Source organism: Schistocerca nitens, chromosome 12 (genome assembly GCF_023898315.1).
Source record: "Schistocerca nitens isolate TAMUIC-IGC-003100 chromosome 12, iqSchNite1.1, whole genome shotgun sequence".
NCBI lineage: Eukaryota > Metazoa > Arthropoda > Insecta > Orthoptera > Acrididae > Schistocerca > Schistocerca nitens.
This window is the reverse complement of record NC_064625.1, coordinates 21,998,217-22,014,884: the sequence shown is the minus strand read 5'-3', so window position 1 is coordinate 22,014,884 and position 16,668 is coordinate 21,998,217. Positions and strand designations below refer to the sequence as shown.

General features: G+C 44.9%; 1 protein-coding gene across 1 annotated transcript in view; it reads left to right on the top strand.

Annotated features, from left to right (window-relative positions):
- The window catches only part of LOC126215327 (circumsporozoite protein-like), a 97,647-nt gene extending 83,760 nt beyond the window's left edge, over positions 1 to 13,887 (top strand). The window contains exon 4 of the mRNA XM_049942009.1: positions 13,823 to 13,887. Coding sequence (XP_049797966.1) covers positions 13,823 to 13,887 — 65 coding nt within the window. The remainder of the gene's footprint in view (positions 1 to 13,822) is intronic.
- The last annotated feature ends 2,781 nt before the right edge of the window (positions 13,888 to 16,668 follow it).

The window sequence follows — 16,668 nt, the reverse complement described above, 5'->3', positions numbered from 1 at the left end:
CGTGTCTACGGAGTACCGCTTCAGTTGTGCGACTGGATTCGTGATTTCCTGTCAGAAAGGTCACAGTTCGTAGTAATAGACGTAAAGTCGCTGAGTAAAACAGAAGTAATATCCGGCGTTCCCCAAGGAAGTGTTATACACCCTCTATTGTTCCTGATTTATATTAACCACATAGGAGACAATCTGAGTAGCCGTCTTAGATTGTTTGCAGATGATGCTGTTATTTACCGTCTTGTTAAGTCATCAGATGATCAAAACGACTTGAGAAATGATTTAGATAAGATGTGTATGGTGCGAAAAGTGGCAATTGACCCTCAATAAGGAAAAGTGTGAAGTTATTCTCACGAGTAGTAAAATAAATCAGCTAAATTTCGATTACGCGATAAGTCACACAAATCTGAAGGCTGTAAATTCAACTAAATGCTTAGGAATTACAGTTACAAATAACCTAAACTGGAACGATCACATAGATAATATTGTGAGGAGAGCAAACCAAAGACTGCGATTCATTGGCAGAACACTTAGAAGGTGGAACAGGTCTACTAAAGAGGCTGCTTACACCACGCTTGTCCGCCCTATTCTGGAGTATTGCTGTGCGGTGTGGGATCCGCATCAGTTGGGACTGACGGATGACATCGAAAAAGTACAAAGAAGGGCAGTTCGTTTTGTATTATCGCGAAATAGGGGAGATAGTGTCACAGACATGATACGTGAATTAGAGTGGCAATCATTAAAACAAAGGCGTTTTTGGTTGCGCCGGGATCTGCTCGTCAAATTTCGATCACCAGTTTTCTCCTCAGATTGCGAAAACATTCTGTTGGCACCCACCTACATAGGGAGAAATGATCATCATGATAAAATAAGAGAAATAAGGGCTCGCACAGAAAAAACTAAGAGCTCGTTTTTCCCGCGTGCAGTTCGAGAGACAGCTTGAAGATGGTTCATTGAACCCTCTGCCAGGCACTTTATTGTGATTATCAGAGTAATCACGTAGATGTAGTCTCAGCAGTCACCTCTCAAATCCCTCAACCAATCGCGTCAAGTTCCCAGTGGCGCCCAGCCAATGGCGTGGCACTTCAGCTCACAAAATTGCTTAAGATTTTTAAAAGAATGGCTAACGGAATTTTGGCGATTAGAAGTGAGCCAGATTTCGCAACAAGCCAATTTCTTTCACACATCATTTTACCGAAATACGAGGTGTGATGGAAAGTTTTAAGAATGGATCTGCTACTCCTTACTGGTTTGATGGGCAGGTACACAGAGGGTGGGGAGTGAGTCATCGCCTTGAACGCTCTCTGACAGGAAACTGCGCTTCCTTTATTCAGTTCGTTGTGACAGCTGGTTGAGTGCGGGTCTGTTAGAGCTTGTTGCCGGATTCTGTCTGCGTTAAAATGGACGTAAAAACGGAGGAACGAGTTCGTGTGAAATTTTGTTTTAAAACTGGGAAATCAGATTCTGAGACTCACGAACTATTAAAACAGCTTTTGGAGATAATTGTATGAGCCAGTCAAATGTTTGTGTCTGGTTCAACAGATTTAAAAATGGCCGGGATTCATTTGAAGATGAACCGCGGACCGGCCATCCTTCCACCTCAAAAACGAATGAAAATTTTGTGAAAGTTCGCGACTGATTGTAGACTTACAATTAAGGAGATTGCTGATTACCTTAAGTTTCTACGCAGTTTAGTCAATGTTAACTGAAGATCTGAACATGCGTCGAGTGTCCGCAAAATTCATTCCTAGAGTGTTGTCAAGTGACCAGAGACAATACCGACTTGAAGTCTGCCAAGAACTGATTAATTGGACTAAAAATGGCCCAGAATTGTTAAATAGGGTAATTACCGGTGACGAATCGTGGGTATATGGATGTGATCCTGAAACAAAAGTGCAGTCTTCGCAGTGGAAAACTCCAGGCTCACCACGGCCGAAGAAAGCACAGCAAAGTCGGTCGAAGGTGAAGACAATTTTGGTGATTTTTTTTCGAGTCAACCGGTTTTGTGCATAATGAATTTACCCCTGGAGGACAGACAGTTAACCAGGAGTACTACAAATGTGTTGGGTTGGGTTGTTTGGAGGAAGAGACCAAACATCGAGGTCATCGGTCTCATCGGATTACCGAAGGACGGGAAAGGAAGTCAGCCGTGCCCTTTCGAAGGAACCATCCCAGCATTTGCCTGGAGCGATTTAGGAAAATCACGCGAAACCTAAATCAGGATGGCCGGACGCGGGATTGAACCGTCGTCCTCCCGAATGCGAGTCCAATGTGCTAACCACTGCGCCACCTCGCTCGGTTTACAAATGTGTCTTTGAGAATTTGCGCGAAGAGGTGCGGAAGAGAAGACCTGCATTGTGGAAAGACATGAGTTGGGTGCTACACCATGACAATGCTCCGGCTCATCGTGACTTCTCTATTGTTGAATTTTTGACCAAATTCAAAATTCCTGTGCTTCCATAACCGCCATATTCTCCTGATTTGGCCACTGTGGACTTCTAGCTGTTTCCTAAAAAATCAAAATTTTACTGAAAGGGAAGGGATGTTACTCTGCTGAAGACATCCAGGCAAATATGGAGAGCGTCCTTAACACACTTAATGGAAAACAATTCCAGGAATGTTTGCAAAAGTGGAAACACCGTTGGAGTCAGTGTGTTCAGTCAGAAGGGGACTATTTTGAAGTAGACGCATCGCAGTAGCGTGTAAGCACCACCATTGTACAATTACAAGCCCATTCTTAAAACTTTACAATCACACCTCGTAACGAACCACAAAGCGTTAAAGACATTAATATCTACACTCCTGGAAATTGAAATAAGAACACCGTGAATTCATTGTCCCAGGAAGGGGAAACTTTATTGACACATTCCTGGGGTCAGATACATCACATGATCACACTGACAGAACCACAGGCACATAGACACAGGCAACAGAGCATGCACAATGTCGGCACTAGTACAGTGTATATCCACCTTTCGCAGCAATGCAGGCTGCTATTCTCCCATGGAGACGATCGTAGAGATGCTGGATGTAGTCCTGTGGAACGGCTTGCCATGCCATTTCCACCTGGCGCCTCAGTTGGACCAGCGTTCGTGCTGGACGTGCAGACCGCGTGAGACGACGCTTCATCCAGTCCCAAACATGCTCAATGGGGGACAGATCCGGAGATCTTGCTGGCCAGGGTAGTTGACTTACACCTTCTAGAGCACGTTGGGTGGCACGGGATACATGCGGACGTGCATTGTCCTGTTTGAACAGCAAGTTCCCTTGCCGGTCTAGGAATGGTAGAACGATGGGTTCGATGACGGTTTGGATGTACCGTGCACTATTCAGTGTCCCCTCGACGATCACCAGTGGTGTACGGCCAGTGTAGGAGATCGCTCCCCACACCATGATGCCGGGTGTTGGCCCTATGTGCCTCGGTCGTATGCAGTCCTGATTGTGGCGCTCACCTGCACGGCGCCAAACACGCATACGACCATCATTGGCACCAAGGCAGAAGCGACTCTCATCGCTGAAGACGACACGTCTCCATTCGTCCCTCCATTCACGCCTGTCGCGACACCACTGGAGGCGGGCTGCACGATGTTGGGGCGTGAGCGGAAGACGGCCTAACGGTGTGCGGGACCGTAGCCCAGCTTCATGGAGACGGTTGCGAATGGTCCTCGCCGATACCCCGGGAGCAACAGTGTCCCTAATTTGCTGGGAAGTGGCGGTGCGGTCCCCTACGGCACTGCGTAGGATCCTACGGTCTTGGCGTGCATCCGTGCGTCGCTGCGGTCCGGTCCGGTCGACGGGCACGTGCACCTTCCGCCGACCACTGGCGACAACATCGATGTACTGTGGAGACCTCACGCCCCACGTGTTGAGCAATTCGGCGGTACGTCCACCCGGCCTCCCGCATGCCCACTATACGCCCTCGCTCAAAGTCCGTCAACTGCACATACGGTTCACGTCCACGCTGTCACGGCATGCTACCAGTGTTAAAGACTGCGATGGGGCTCCGTATGCCACGGCAAACTGGCTGACACTGACGGCGGCGGTGCACAAATGCTGCGCAGCTAGCGCCATTTGACGGCCAACACCGCGGTTCCTGGTGTGTCCGCTGTGCCGTGCGTGTGATCATTGCTTGTACAGCCCTCTCGCAGTGTCCGGAGCAAGTATGGTGGGTCTGACACACCGGTGTCAATGTGTTCTTTTTTCCATTTCCAGGAGTGTATATGGATCTAAGATGCACCGTCACTTATGATACCAAATATCAGTTAGAAACGGTAATATTCAAAAATTAGTATTCTACAACGTATACTGCATTCGAACGTTATTAGTTACCTCGAAGAAAACGATCTATTGAGATAGAGTCAACCCGGATTCAGAAAATATAGTTCTTGCAGAAGACAATATTTTCTTTATACAAACGAAGTATTGAGTGCTGTCAACAGGGGATCTCAAATTGATTCCACAATTCTAGATATTCACAAAGTTTGGACACAGATCCTCTCTACTGGCATATAATAATTAATCAAACTGCATTCCAATGGAGTGTCGTCTCAGACGTGAGACTGGATTCGCAATTTCCTGCCTGGAACCTCGCAATTTGGGGTGACCGATGAAAAATCATCGAGCAGAACTGAAGTGATATCTGACGTTCTCCAAGGAAGTGTTACAGGTCCTCTGTGGTTTCTAATCTATATAAATCGACCTCTGAGAAAATCTGAGTAGCAGATGATGGCAGTCATTTACCGTCTATTAAACTCACCTGAAGATCAAAATTAGTTAGAAAATGAGTTACTTAGACAAGACAACTGCATGCTGAGTAATGTCGCAAGTTCTCAGAAGTATCATTGTCTGGTGCTCTGCGAATGGTATCACCCTGAATTTCACAAAGACACATCATATTCAGTTCTGCACCTCTAGGGGTACTGCACCAGTTACAAGCGTAAAACATGGTGATGAAATAATACATAGGGTGGAAACATCAAAATTCTTAGGTGTCCATATTGATCCATTTCAATTGGGAAAAACGCATTTCGGAACTCCTAAAACTTAGTTTGGCCACATTTGCAATTAGAATCACAACAAATTTTGTGGAGAGAGAAATTAGTAAGTTGACATATTTTGCTTATTTTCATTCAATAACGTCATATGGAATAATGTTCTGGGGTAGCTCATCTTTAAGAAAGAACGTCTTCATTGCCCAAAAACGTGCTGTAAGAATATGTGGTGCTCACCTGCGATCTTCTTCTAGACATCTGTTTAAGGAGTTGGGCATTCTGACTACTGCTTCACACCATATTTATTCCCTTATGAAGTTTGTTGTAAATAATCCACTACGGTTCAAAAGGAACAATGAGGTACATAATTACAATACTAGAAGAAAAAATGACATTCATTACTCAGCGTTAAGGTTGTCTTTAGCACAGAAAGAGGTGCACAACGCTGCAACAAAAATTTTTTTTACCACTTACCCAGTGATATAAAATGTCTAACAGACAGTATGGTAAAATTTGAAAATACATTTAAAAAGTTTCTCCTTGACAACTCCTCCGATCCTGTAGAACAATTGCTATGTTTGTAATATGCAAAATGTGGTTGGTAGGAATTGCTAACTCAATCTGTATATCTTGTTTTCATTCTGGGGAGAAAAAATATAATTATATGGTGATGTCTAGAGCACAAATAGATGTACAAATTAATTTGCAATGTGAATGTAAAATGAGTCGTTCCACATCATGACGATTTATCGTGCAGAATGATCGAAGGAATATGAAAGTAAGTAAGTAAGTAAGTAAGTAAGTAACGAACTAACTGACTAAATAATGAAAAGTGTGAGGTCGTCCACATGAGTGTGTGTTAAACAGTTATTAACCCTTTAGTGATTAACAGTTTATCAAAATAACTTGCAACTACTCAGCCTTGATAATTCAGTCTTCAATCATATTGGCCTTGTCTTAGGCTGAAAATACCTATCATACTGCCATCATAGGCAGAAAACATATACAGGGTGGTCCAAAAGTCCGGAAACACCCTGATAAAATCCAAATGGAGTAGCAAACAAGGAAACAGAGTCCCTACACACGAGGAACGGGAAGGGGGAAACTTTATAGGCTATGCCACCAACATGGCGGCCATCTTGAAAGCCGCCATATTGGATTCACCTAAAAAAAATTTGAAATGGGAATGTGCTCATGTGACATATCAAACAGATAGAGAATTTCACCAGAAAAACAATGCCGTTGTTATTTTAAACTTAGCTTTATTCATTCTCGGGTTATAGCCAATTACTTGCGGCAGCAGTGGGACGCTCGGCAGCGTGAGTATTACGTACTGAGAAGTCATAAAATGGAGTCTGAAACGGTGCAAAGTGACTATCCCATGCCTGATATGCTACATGTGTTTAACTGTTAGGTATCATTTACTCATGGTAACGTTTTAATCAATGGTTATCTGAGGTTATTGGATGAATTAGTGTTTCCCTCGTTGTTAAGGGAGGATGGGACATTTCCGGAATTCTTCCATCATGATGGAGCCCCACCACATTATGGGCACAATGTGCGAGCATACCTGGATGTGCAGTTCCCTCAAAAGTGGATTGGTTGTAGGGAGTGGCCACCACGTTCACCAGATTTGACTCCTTTGGATTTTTATCTTTGGGGCCACGTCAAAGCAATGGTTTATCCTGTGAAAATACGGGATTTGCATCATCTAAAGCAGCGCATTGTTGATGCGTGTGGTCCAATTTAGCCAGATGTGTTGGTCAAAGTTCATCAGTGCTGGGTTCAGAGGATAGAATTAACAATCCAACATAATGGACAACATATCGAGCCATTCCTATGACTGTTGGTGATCTTTCGGGACTGTAACATCGGCGTAATGCCTCTTCGGCACATAACACACATGCTGCCGAGCGTCCCACCGCTGCCACATGTAACTGGCTATAACCGGAGAATGAATAACGCTACGTCTAAAATAACAACGGCATTGTTTTTTTGGTGAAATTCTCTATCCGTTTGATATGTCACATGACCATATTCCCATTTGAAATTTTGGAGTTGAATCCAAGATGGCGGCTTTCAAGATGGCCGCCATGTTGGTGGCATAGCCTATAAACTTTCCCCCTTCCCGTTCCTCGTGTGTAGGGAGTCTGTTTCCTTGTTTGCTACTCCATTTGAATTTTATCAGGGTGTTTCCGGACTTTTGGACCACCCTGTATACTTATAATTAATTAAACATCAGAAGATACATCACAATGACATTTCGGGTAAGGTTAGGAAGGCTTGATTCTGCCTACATCTCGAATGGGCCGAGTTCTTACATTCTTGACACTGAACCCATTCTTCCCCAGAACGTGAATTAGAGTAACTGTCACAGCACACTAGACAATTATACTCTAAACTGTCCTCTTCACTCTCACACATTTCACTACTCGTTTGTGAAACCTACCGTTTAACAGACTTCCCCTGGCCTTTGCCTTTTCCAATTACTTGGGTTGTTTTACCTTTCACTTTATTTTTTTTTTCAATTTTTGATGTTGATGTTCACTTTCCTTTTCTTGCTTTGCTCTTCTACTAAGGTTTGTTTTACTGGAGTATCGGTTAAAATAGCGGGTTTTCTAAGACGTCTCTTGTTTGTTCCAATCCTTTTATTAAAGGAATCCACTAAATTTCGGTTATACGATTAATCACAGAAACCGAAAGGCTGTCGTTTCAACTGGATTCTTAGGGATGAGAATTACGAATAACTTAAGCTGGAACGATTACACAGGTAATTTTGTTGGGGAAGCGGACCAGAGACTGCTGTTTACAGGCAGAACACTTAGAAGATGCACCACGTCTACTAAAGAGACTGCCTACATTGCACTTGTCCATCCTCTTCTGGAAGTCTACTGCGTGGTGTGGGATCCAAACCACACAGTATGCACAAATGACATCGACTTGCGACCTAGTTGTAGCAAAAATGTGATGAATCCGAAGAGCTGACGCTATTACATTGATCGACAGTCGAATCCCAATGGTCCGGCGCTCACTCCAATCTAACTGACGATGTCGTTGAGTCAACACGTGAACACGTAGGTGTGGTCCGCTGTAGAGCTCCATGTTCAACAATGTACAGTGAACACTGTGCTCTGAAACACTTGTGCGTGCACCAGCGCGCTGTGCTCTCTCTGCAGGGATGCCACAGATCACCATCTATCCTACTTTACAGAGCAGACAAGCTTATGAACCCCATGTAGTGTGGAAAGTCATGGACGTCCAACCACTTAGCGCCTAGTAGTAGTTTCACTGTTCTTCTACCTCTTTCTGTAGATGCTCACGACAGTAGCAGGTTCTAATGGTACTTGAATGACATAACCATTACGGCAGCTCACCTCAACCTCTCGATACCAGCATTATTCTACTGTGTTCCTGTAAAATACACTCCTGGAAATGGAAAAAAGAACACATTGACACCGGTGTGTCAGACCCACCATACTTGCTCCGGACACTGCGAGAGGGCTGTACAAGCAATGATCACACGCACGGCATAGCGGACACACCAGGAACCGCGGTGTTGGCCGTCGAATGGCGCTAGCTGCGCAGCATTTGTGCACCGCCGCCGTCAGTGTCAGCCAGTTTGCCGTGGCATACGGAGCTCCATCGCAGTCTTTAACACTGGTAGCATGCCGTGACAGCGTGGACGTGAACCGTATGTGCAGTTGACGGACTTTGAGCGAGGGCGTATAGTGGGCATGCGGGAGGCCGGGTGGACGTACCGCCGAATTGCTCAACACGTGTGGCGTGAGGTCTCCACAGTACATCGATGTTGTCGCCAGTGGTCGGCGGAAGGTGCACGTGCCCGTCGACCTGGGACCGGACCGCAGCGACGCACGGATGCACGCCAAGACCGTAGGATCCTACGCAGTGCCGTAGGGGACCGCACCGCCACTTCCCAGCAAATTAGGGACACTGTTGCTCCTGGGGTATCGGCGAGGACCATTCGCAACCGTCTCCATGAAGCTGGGCTACGGTCCCGCACACCGTTAGGCCGTCTTCCGCTGACGCCCCAACATCGTGCAGCCCGCCTCCAGTGGTGTCGCGACAGGCGTGAATGGAGGGACGAATGGAGACGTGTCGTCTTCAGCGATGAGAGTCGCTTCTGCCTTGGTGCCAATGATGGTCGTATGCGTGTTTGGCGCCGTGCAAGTGAGCGCCACAATCAGGACTGCATACGACCGAGGCACACAGGGCCAACACCCGGCATCATGGTGTGGGGAGCGATCTCCTACACTGGCCGTACACCACTGGTGATCGTCGAGGGGACACTGAATAGTGCACGGTACATCCAAACCGTCATCGAACCCATCGTCCTACCATTCCTAGACCGGCAAGGGAACTTGCTGTTCCAACAGGACAATGCACGTCCGCATGTATCCCGTGCCACCCAACGTGCTCTAGAAGGTGTAAGTCAACTACCCTGGCCAGCAAGATCTCCGGATCTGTCCCCCATTGAGCATGTTTGGGACTGGATGAAGCGTCGTCTCACGCGGTCTGCACGTCCAGCACGAACGCCAGGTGGAAATGGCATGGCAAGCCGTTCCACAGGACTACATCCAGCATCTCTACGATCGTCTCCATGGGAGAATAGCAGCCTGCATTGCTGCGAAAGGTGGATATACACTGTACTAGTGCCGACATTGTGCATGCTCTGTTGCCTGTGTCTATGTGCCTGTGGTTCTGTCAGTGTGATCATGTGATGTATCTGACCCCAGGAATGTGTCAATAAAGTTTCCCCTTCCTGGGACAATGAATTCATGGTGTTCTTATTTCAATTTCCAGGAGTGTAGTTAACATATTTCTGTCACAACATTCAGATTTGATTTCATTAATGTAGAGATACTTTGATACATCGATATGTTTATATTGCAATGATATTATTCTTATGTGTATTCTTTCTTTTGTCACTATGATCTTTGACGTACTTGTAACTCTGATTTTTGGGCGCGTAAGCGGTTATTACAGAGTCTAGTCTTGGTCGCCATGTTGAAAAGACGCAAATTGTAGTCAGTTTATGAAATGTGAACTTTAATAGTGAGGAAGATATTTTCAAGTATGTTTTATATTGTGAAGTGATGTTGCAACAAAAGTAATAAAAAAGAAGTGTAACTTAAATTCGGAATGCCGATTACTTATTTACATCACCATTGTCATAATTTGCAAAAGTTTAATCTCCAAGAATGGTTTGTGAAGCGCGTGTATAAAACTTGCGAATATCGCAGAACAACACCTATCCCTTTTTGCATCCGAGCTTGGAATCACCACCACCTAGATTTTCGACGATTGAGCCATGAGTCCACAACGAGACCAGCGTGGGAAACACGAAAAGATGAGTGCCTAGTTTATCCATTATTTCAAGAAATGACTTTAATAACTGTGCTCCAATGACATCTGCCACATAATATAACTTTGTTGTTGCCCGAAAATGCAATATTTAGCAGCGAGAGCAACACTACAATCATAATTTTTGACCTTTATTGTGGCAGGGTTGTTAGAAGGTGGACCTTCAACCAGCTTCACCGTCTTCGAGGTACTAGTTCGCAGGGTCTGAGCAGTAATAATCAGTCCTTTGCCAACGTGGCTTATCTTAATGGATTTGCCCATTTGCAGCCCATATCTTCTCTAAGGTGTTCCCGCGTCCGTGCCTTCCCCTCTAACATGCTTTTGTTACCGCGTCACGTGCACACAGCGCCATCAGGCATCATCCAACATCGCGTTGTTTTGGCTGATCAGTGCAAATGCGACGCCGATGCGGATATACATGCACCGACACGTAGACAAGGAATCAGTTTGGCATTCGTGTATTTCCGAAAATCGTGTGATAAATACGCAAACGTGAACTATTGCGATGTTATTATCAAATGGTCCAAACAAGACCAACGTGCTGTTATTTTCTTGGCTGCCGACGGAGAAACACGGCTTGATATTCATCGGAGAATGAGGAATGTGTGTGTGTGCGGCGATAAGGCAGACAAGTGGCTCAAATGGCTCTGAGCACTATGCGACTCAACTTCTGAGCTCATCAGTCCCCTACATCTTAGAACTACTTAAACCTAACTAACCTAAGGACATCATCACACACATCCATGCCCGAGGCAGGATTCGAACCTGCGACCGTAGCGGCCGCGCGATTCCAGACTGCAGGGCCTAGAACCGCACGGCCACTCCGGTCGGCAGTCAACATTGTCAAAAGCTTTCTCTAAGTCTACAAATGCTAGAAACGTAGGTTTGCCTTTCCTTAACCTATTTTCTAAGAAGTCGAAGGGTCAGTATTGCCTCATGTGTTCCAACATTTTTACGGAATGCAGACTGATCTCCCCCGAGGTCGGCTGCTTGATATTCATCGGAGAATGAGGAATGTGTGTGTGTGCAGCGATAAGGCAGACAAGTAGCTCAAATGGCTCTGAGCACTATGCGACTCAACTTCTGAGCTCATAAGTCCCCTAGATCTTAGAACTACTTAAACCTAACTAACCTAAGGACATCATCACACACATCCATGCCCGAGGCAGGATTCGAACCTGCGACCGTAGCGGCCGCGCGATTCCAGACTGCAGGGCCTAGAACCGCACGGCCACTCCGGTCGGCAGTCAACATTGTCAAAAGCTTTCTCTAAGTCTACAAATGCTAGAAACGTAGGTTTGCCTTTCCTTAACCTATTTTCTAAGAAGTCGAAGGGTCAGTATTGCCTCATGTGTTCCAACATTTTTACGGAATCCAAACTGATCTTCCCCGAGGTCGGCTTTTCCCAGTTTTTCTATTCGTCTGTAAAGAATTCATGTTAGTATTTTGCAGCCATGGCTTATTAAACTGATAGTTCGGTAATTTCGATAGTTAAAACGTTATTACTAAAGAAATCTCAGAATGACCCAAATAACTGTCTTAATATCAAATTTACATACCGGGTGATCAAAAAGTCAGTATAAATTTGGAAACTTAATATTGTAGATAGAGAGGTAAAAATTGGTACACATGCTTGGAATGACATGGGGTTTTATTGGAACCATCCCATATTGCTAGAACCGTAAAAGATCTCTTGCGCGCGTCGTTTGGTGATGATCGTGTGCTCAGCCGCCACTTTCGTCATGCTTGGCCTCTCAGGTCCCCAGACCTCAGTCCGTGCGATTATTGGCTTTGGGGTTACCTGAAGTCGCAAGTGTACCGTGATCCACATCTCTAGAGATTCTGAAAGACAACATCCGACGCCAATGCCTCACCATAACTCCGGACATGCTTTACAGTGCTGTTTACAACATTATTCCTCGACTACAGCTATTGTTGAGGATTGATGGTGGAAATATTGAGCATTTCCTGTAAAGATCATCATCTTTGCTGTGTCTTACTTTGTTATGCTAATTATTGCTATTCTGGTCAGATGAAGCGCCATCTGTCGGACATTTTTTGAACTTTGGTATTTTTTTGGTTCTAATAAAACCTCATGTCATTTCAAGCATGTGTGTGTCACTTTGTACCTCTCTATCTATATTATTCCGTGATTTATTCAGTTTTCTAATTTATACCGACTTTTTGATCACCCGGTTTATAAGTTAATTCTGATTGCATCGCATGAATACTAAAATCAAGTATTCTTAACCAATTTTCAGGTTAAAATCGGAACTTGTAGCCCCGCTCTCACCTAAGTCTATCGAAAACCATGGTAGTGTAATGGTGCGCCAAGGGGTGCAGCTGCCTCGAAGGATCGACGATTCCTGTGCAGCAGGCAGTTAGGGACTTTCGCGTAGGGTACCTTCAATCTGGTTGCGTCGGTTGCGTGATTGCCTCACCGACCACAGGTATTTTGCCTAATTGGCATACCGATTCTGGACTGTACGGCCTTCGAGCAGAAACTTTATGATAGCCACTTACAGATGCAAGCCAGTTAGTTAACGAAATGATCATGTAGCATTTCTAGCCAGGAGGCCCCATCCGGGGACGTTTGGCTGCCGGGTTACAATCCTTATTTCAGGTGACTCCACATAGAGCGACTTGCGCTTCGGTGGTGATGGGGAGAACACAACACCCGGTTCACAAGCAGAGAAATTCTCGAACCCAGCCGGGTATCGAACTCTGGCCCGCTGCATGGTAGGCAAACACGTTACCAGTCAGCTAAACAGGAGGACAGTTAGTCAATAAAACAAACAAACGCCGTCCAAACAGCCCTTGAGGGCCCTACGGCACCGACCGGCCGCCGTGTCATTCTCAGCCCAGCCCCTAAGCCGTCGGCACACGGACCGTGCATCCGAACGTTGAGCGTGCCGAGTTTCTGACGTCATAGCGTGGAATAGCACGGTCGGGAGTCTTTCCGAACGTGCATATCAGATATTCTGAGCGTGCGTCTGAGCGTTGACCAATGAGATGGCCAAACGCCACCTATGGCAGACGCACGCCGTCTCCCTTCAGTACAGAGTTGTGAGGCGCCATATTGGCATTCATTTCAAGCCTATATATATATATATATATATATATATATATATATATATATATAGGCTTGAATATATATATATATATATATATATATATATATATATATATATATATATATATATAATGTGCCGTTTCTGAGCACCAGCAAATTGAGAATCACTGGAAAATTCGTTGTTACTTGTGTGATTCGTTCCAATAAAATAATGAGAAACATCATATTCGTGGGAAAAGAATTATTGTAAATTGGGTATTATGAGAGTAGGCTATTTGAAGGCAGCGACACACTGAAGATCCACCCAAAACGCATTGTTCTTGGTACAATTTGTTTTAACTAAATTTCAATTAGTAACATAATTATCTATGATTAACGTTTTTAGCAAAGGGTAACAATATGTTTACATGCGAGGAGCCTCATGTTGGTTTAGCACAGCCGGCACGGTAACTCGTGTTCGGTCAGAGGGTTAGCTGCCCTCTGTAGTAAAAAAACTGAGTTAATGGATCAATGACGAATTGAAACGGGTGTCTTACGACGTCCGCCCCGAGCAAATACAACGAAGAAAATCGAACAAAACGAGATTAATAATAAAAATAAAAAAGGCGTAATTAGTAGCGTCCCTGTCTGGTAAGGAGTCTTCATTTGGGCGGTGGTTCGCGTCTTAACACTTCCAATGATTTTTTTTCCTAACATTTGCGTATTTATTAGGTTCTGTTACTTTATTATTAGTTTAATGTAAGTATATGCTATAATATTTGATCTTATGGAAATATAAGTTCACCTTTTTTTGACTGTTCGATTGGCTTGATCTACAGGACAGCTTGCGTTACTGGTATAAAGATATTTTGTTCCTTTTTTTTTACGCTTCCTAATTCACATGTTGCCAAGATTCTGCTACTGGGTAGGAACGGTGATCAAGTAAGACTGATCTTGGGGTTTTACTAAAATGTGGGAGTGATGAAGTAATGTTTATCTTATGCGGGGAAGTATTCCAAATTTGTACCGCACTGTTTGTAATGGAACTTTTCTAAGCCTGTGTCATGGACATCGTACTTTCCTTTTCGTGGACGATGGAGGAAATGTGCGTTTTAGAGCTAACGTCGGAATTTTACGCGCGCCCGTTGAGTAAACATTGATTTACTAACTAGAAACATCCCTCAACTGCCGTTGGAGTGCGTTGCGATCGCGTATACCACGTAGGGGCCCACGTACCGTATGCACAAGTCGCATCGTTCCCGAGCGTTCAGCAGCACGTTGAACTCGGCACGCTCAGCGTTAACGTTCGACAGCACGGTCCGTGTGCCGACGGCTTTAGGCGTCACCCGACACGGATACAGAAGGACACATGCGCAACACACCGATCTCCCGGCTGTTGTCAGTTTTCGTGACGAAAGCCGCTACTTCTCAATCAAGTAGCGCCTCAACTGATCTCACAGCGGCTGCATGACCCCTCTGGCCAACAGAGCTCGGCAGACCTGGACGGTGACCCATACCATTGTTAAGCCGTCGGCACACCGACCGTGACAAGTTCAACGTGCTGCTGAACGCTCGGGAACGATCCGACTTGTGCGTACGGTACGTGGGCCCCAACGTGGTATACGCGATCGCAATGCACTCCAGCTACAGTTGAGGGATGTTTCCAGTTCGTAAATCACACTGTTTACTCAACGGGCGCGCGTAAAATTCCCACGTTAGCTCTATTAAATCGCACATTTCCTCCATCGTCCACGAAAAGGAAAGTACCACGTCCAATCAATAAGGACACAGGCTTATAAAAGTTCCATTACAAACAGTGCAGTAGAAATTTCGAATATGTCTCTGCATAAGAAACATTATTTCATCATTCTCACATTTTAGTAAAACCCCAAGGTCAGTCTTACTTGAACACTGTTCTTGCCCAGTAGCAGAACGTTTGCATCATGTCAATTACGAAGCGTAGAAGAAAAAGGAGCAAAATATCTTTATACAAGTAGCGCAAGCTGTCCTGTAGATTAAGCCAATCAAACAAAGTCACTCCTCAAAAAAAGGTGAACTTATATTTACATAACATCAAATATTATAGCATATACTTATATTAAATTAATAATAAAGTACCAGAACCAAATAAAAACACGAATGTTAGGCGACAAAAAATTGGAAATGTCAAGACGCGAACCACCGCCCCAACAAAAACTCATAAGGCGGCAGAGACGCTACTCACCACGCCAAACCAACAACGCTACCTAGGTACCTAATCACAGTTTGTTACCGCTTGCTAAAAACGTTAATCGTAGATAATTATTGTAGTGTTGGCAGAAGAGCCAACACTGTGTTTCTAGAGGAGGCCGAAATGCACGCGTTTAATTACACGCTGACTGGCGTGAGGTCTGGAACAGGACAATATCTTGAGAATTGCAAATAAAGTAAGTAGTTGATGTAATACTTAACTTTAATCCACAATTGTAAAACATCTCTCGTTACGGTACATGCTTCATAATATTAATTATCAATTGAATACGGCGCCTTGCTAGGTCATAGCAAATGTAGCTGAAGGCTATGCTAACTATGGTCTCGGCAAATGACAGCGTATTTGTCAGTGAACCATTGCTATGCACGTCGGCTGTACAACTGGGGCGAGTGCAAGGACGTCTCTCTAGACCTGCCGTGTGGCGGCGGTCGGTCTGCGATCACTGACAGTGGCGACGCGCGGGTCCGACGTATACTAACGGACCGCGGCCGATTTAAAGGCTACCACCTAGCAAGTGTGGTGTCTGGCAGTGACACCACAATTATGTTACTAATTGAAATCTAATTATAACAAATTGTACCGAGAACAAAGCGTTTTGGGTGGATCTTCAGTGTGTCGTTGTCTTCAAATAGCCTACTCTCATAATACGCAAGTGACAATAATCTTTTGCCACGAATATGATGTTTCTCGTTGTTTTATTGGAACGAATCACACAACTAACAACGAGTTTTCCAGTGATTCTCAATTTGCTGGTGCTCAGAAACGGCATATATACATACAGGCTTCAAATAAATGCCAATATGGCGCCTCACAGCATCTGTACTGAAGGGAGACCGCGTGCGTGTGACGTAGGTGGCGTTCTGCCATCTCATTGGTCAACGCTCGGACGCACGCTCACAATATCTGACATGCCAGATATTGCTCTGCACGTTCGGAAAGACTCACGAACGTGCTGTTCCACGCTATGACGTCAGAAACTCGGCCCGCTCAACAGTCGAATG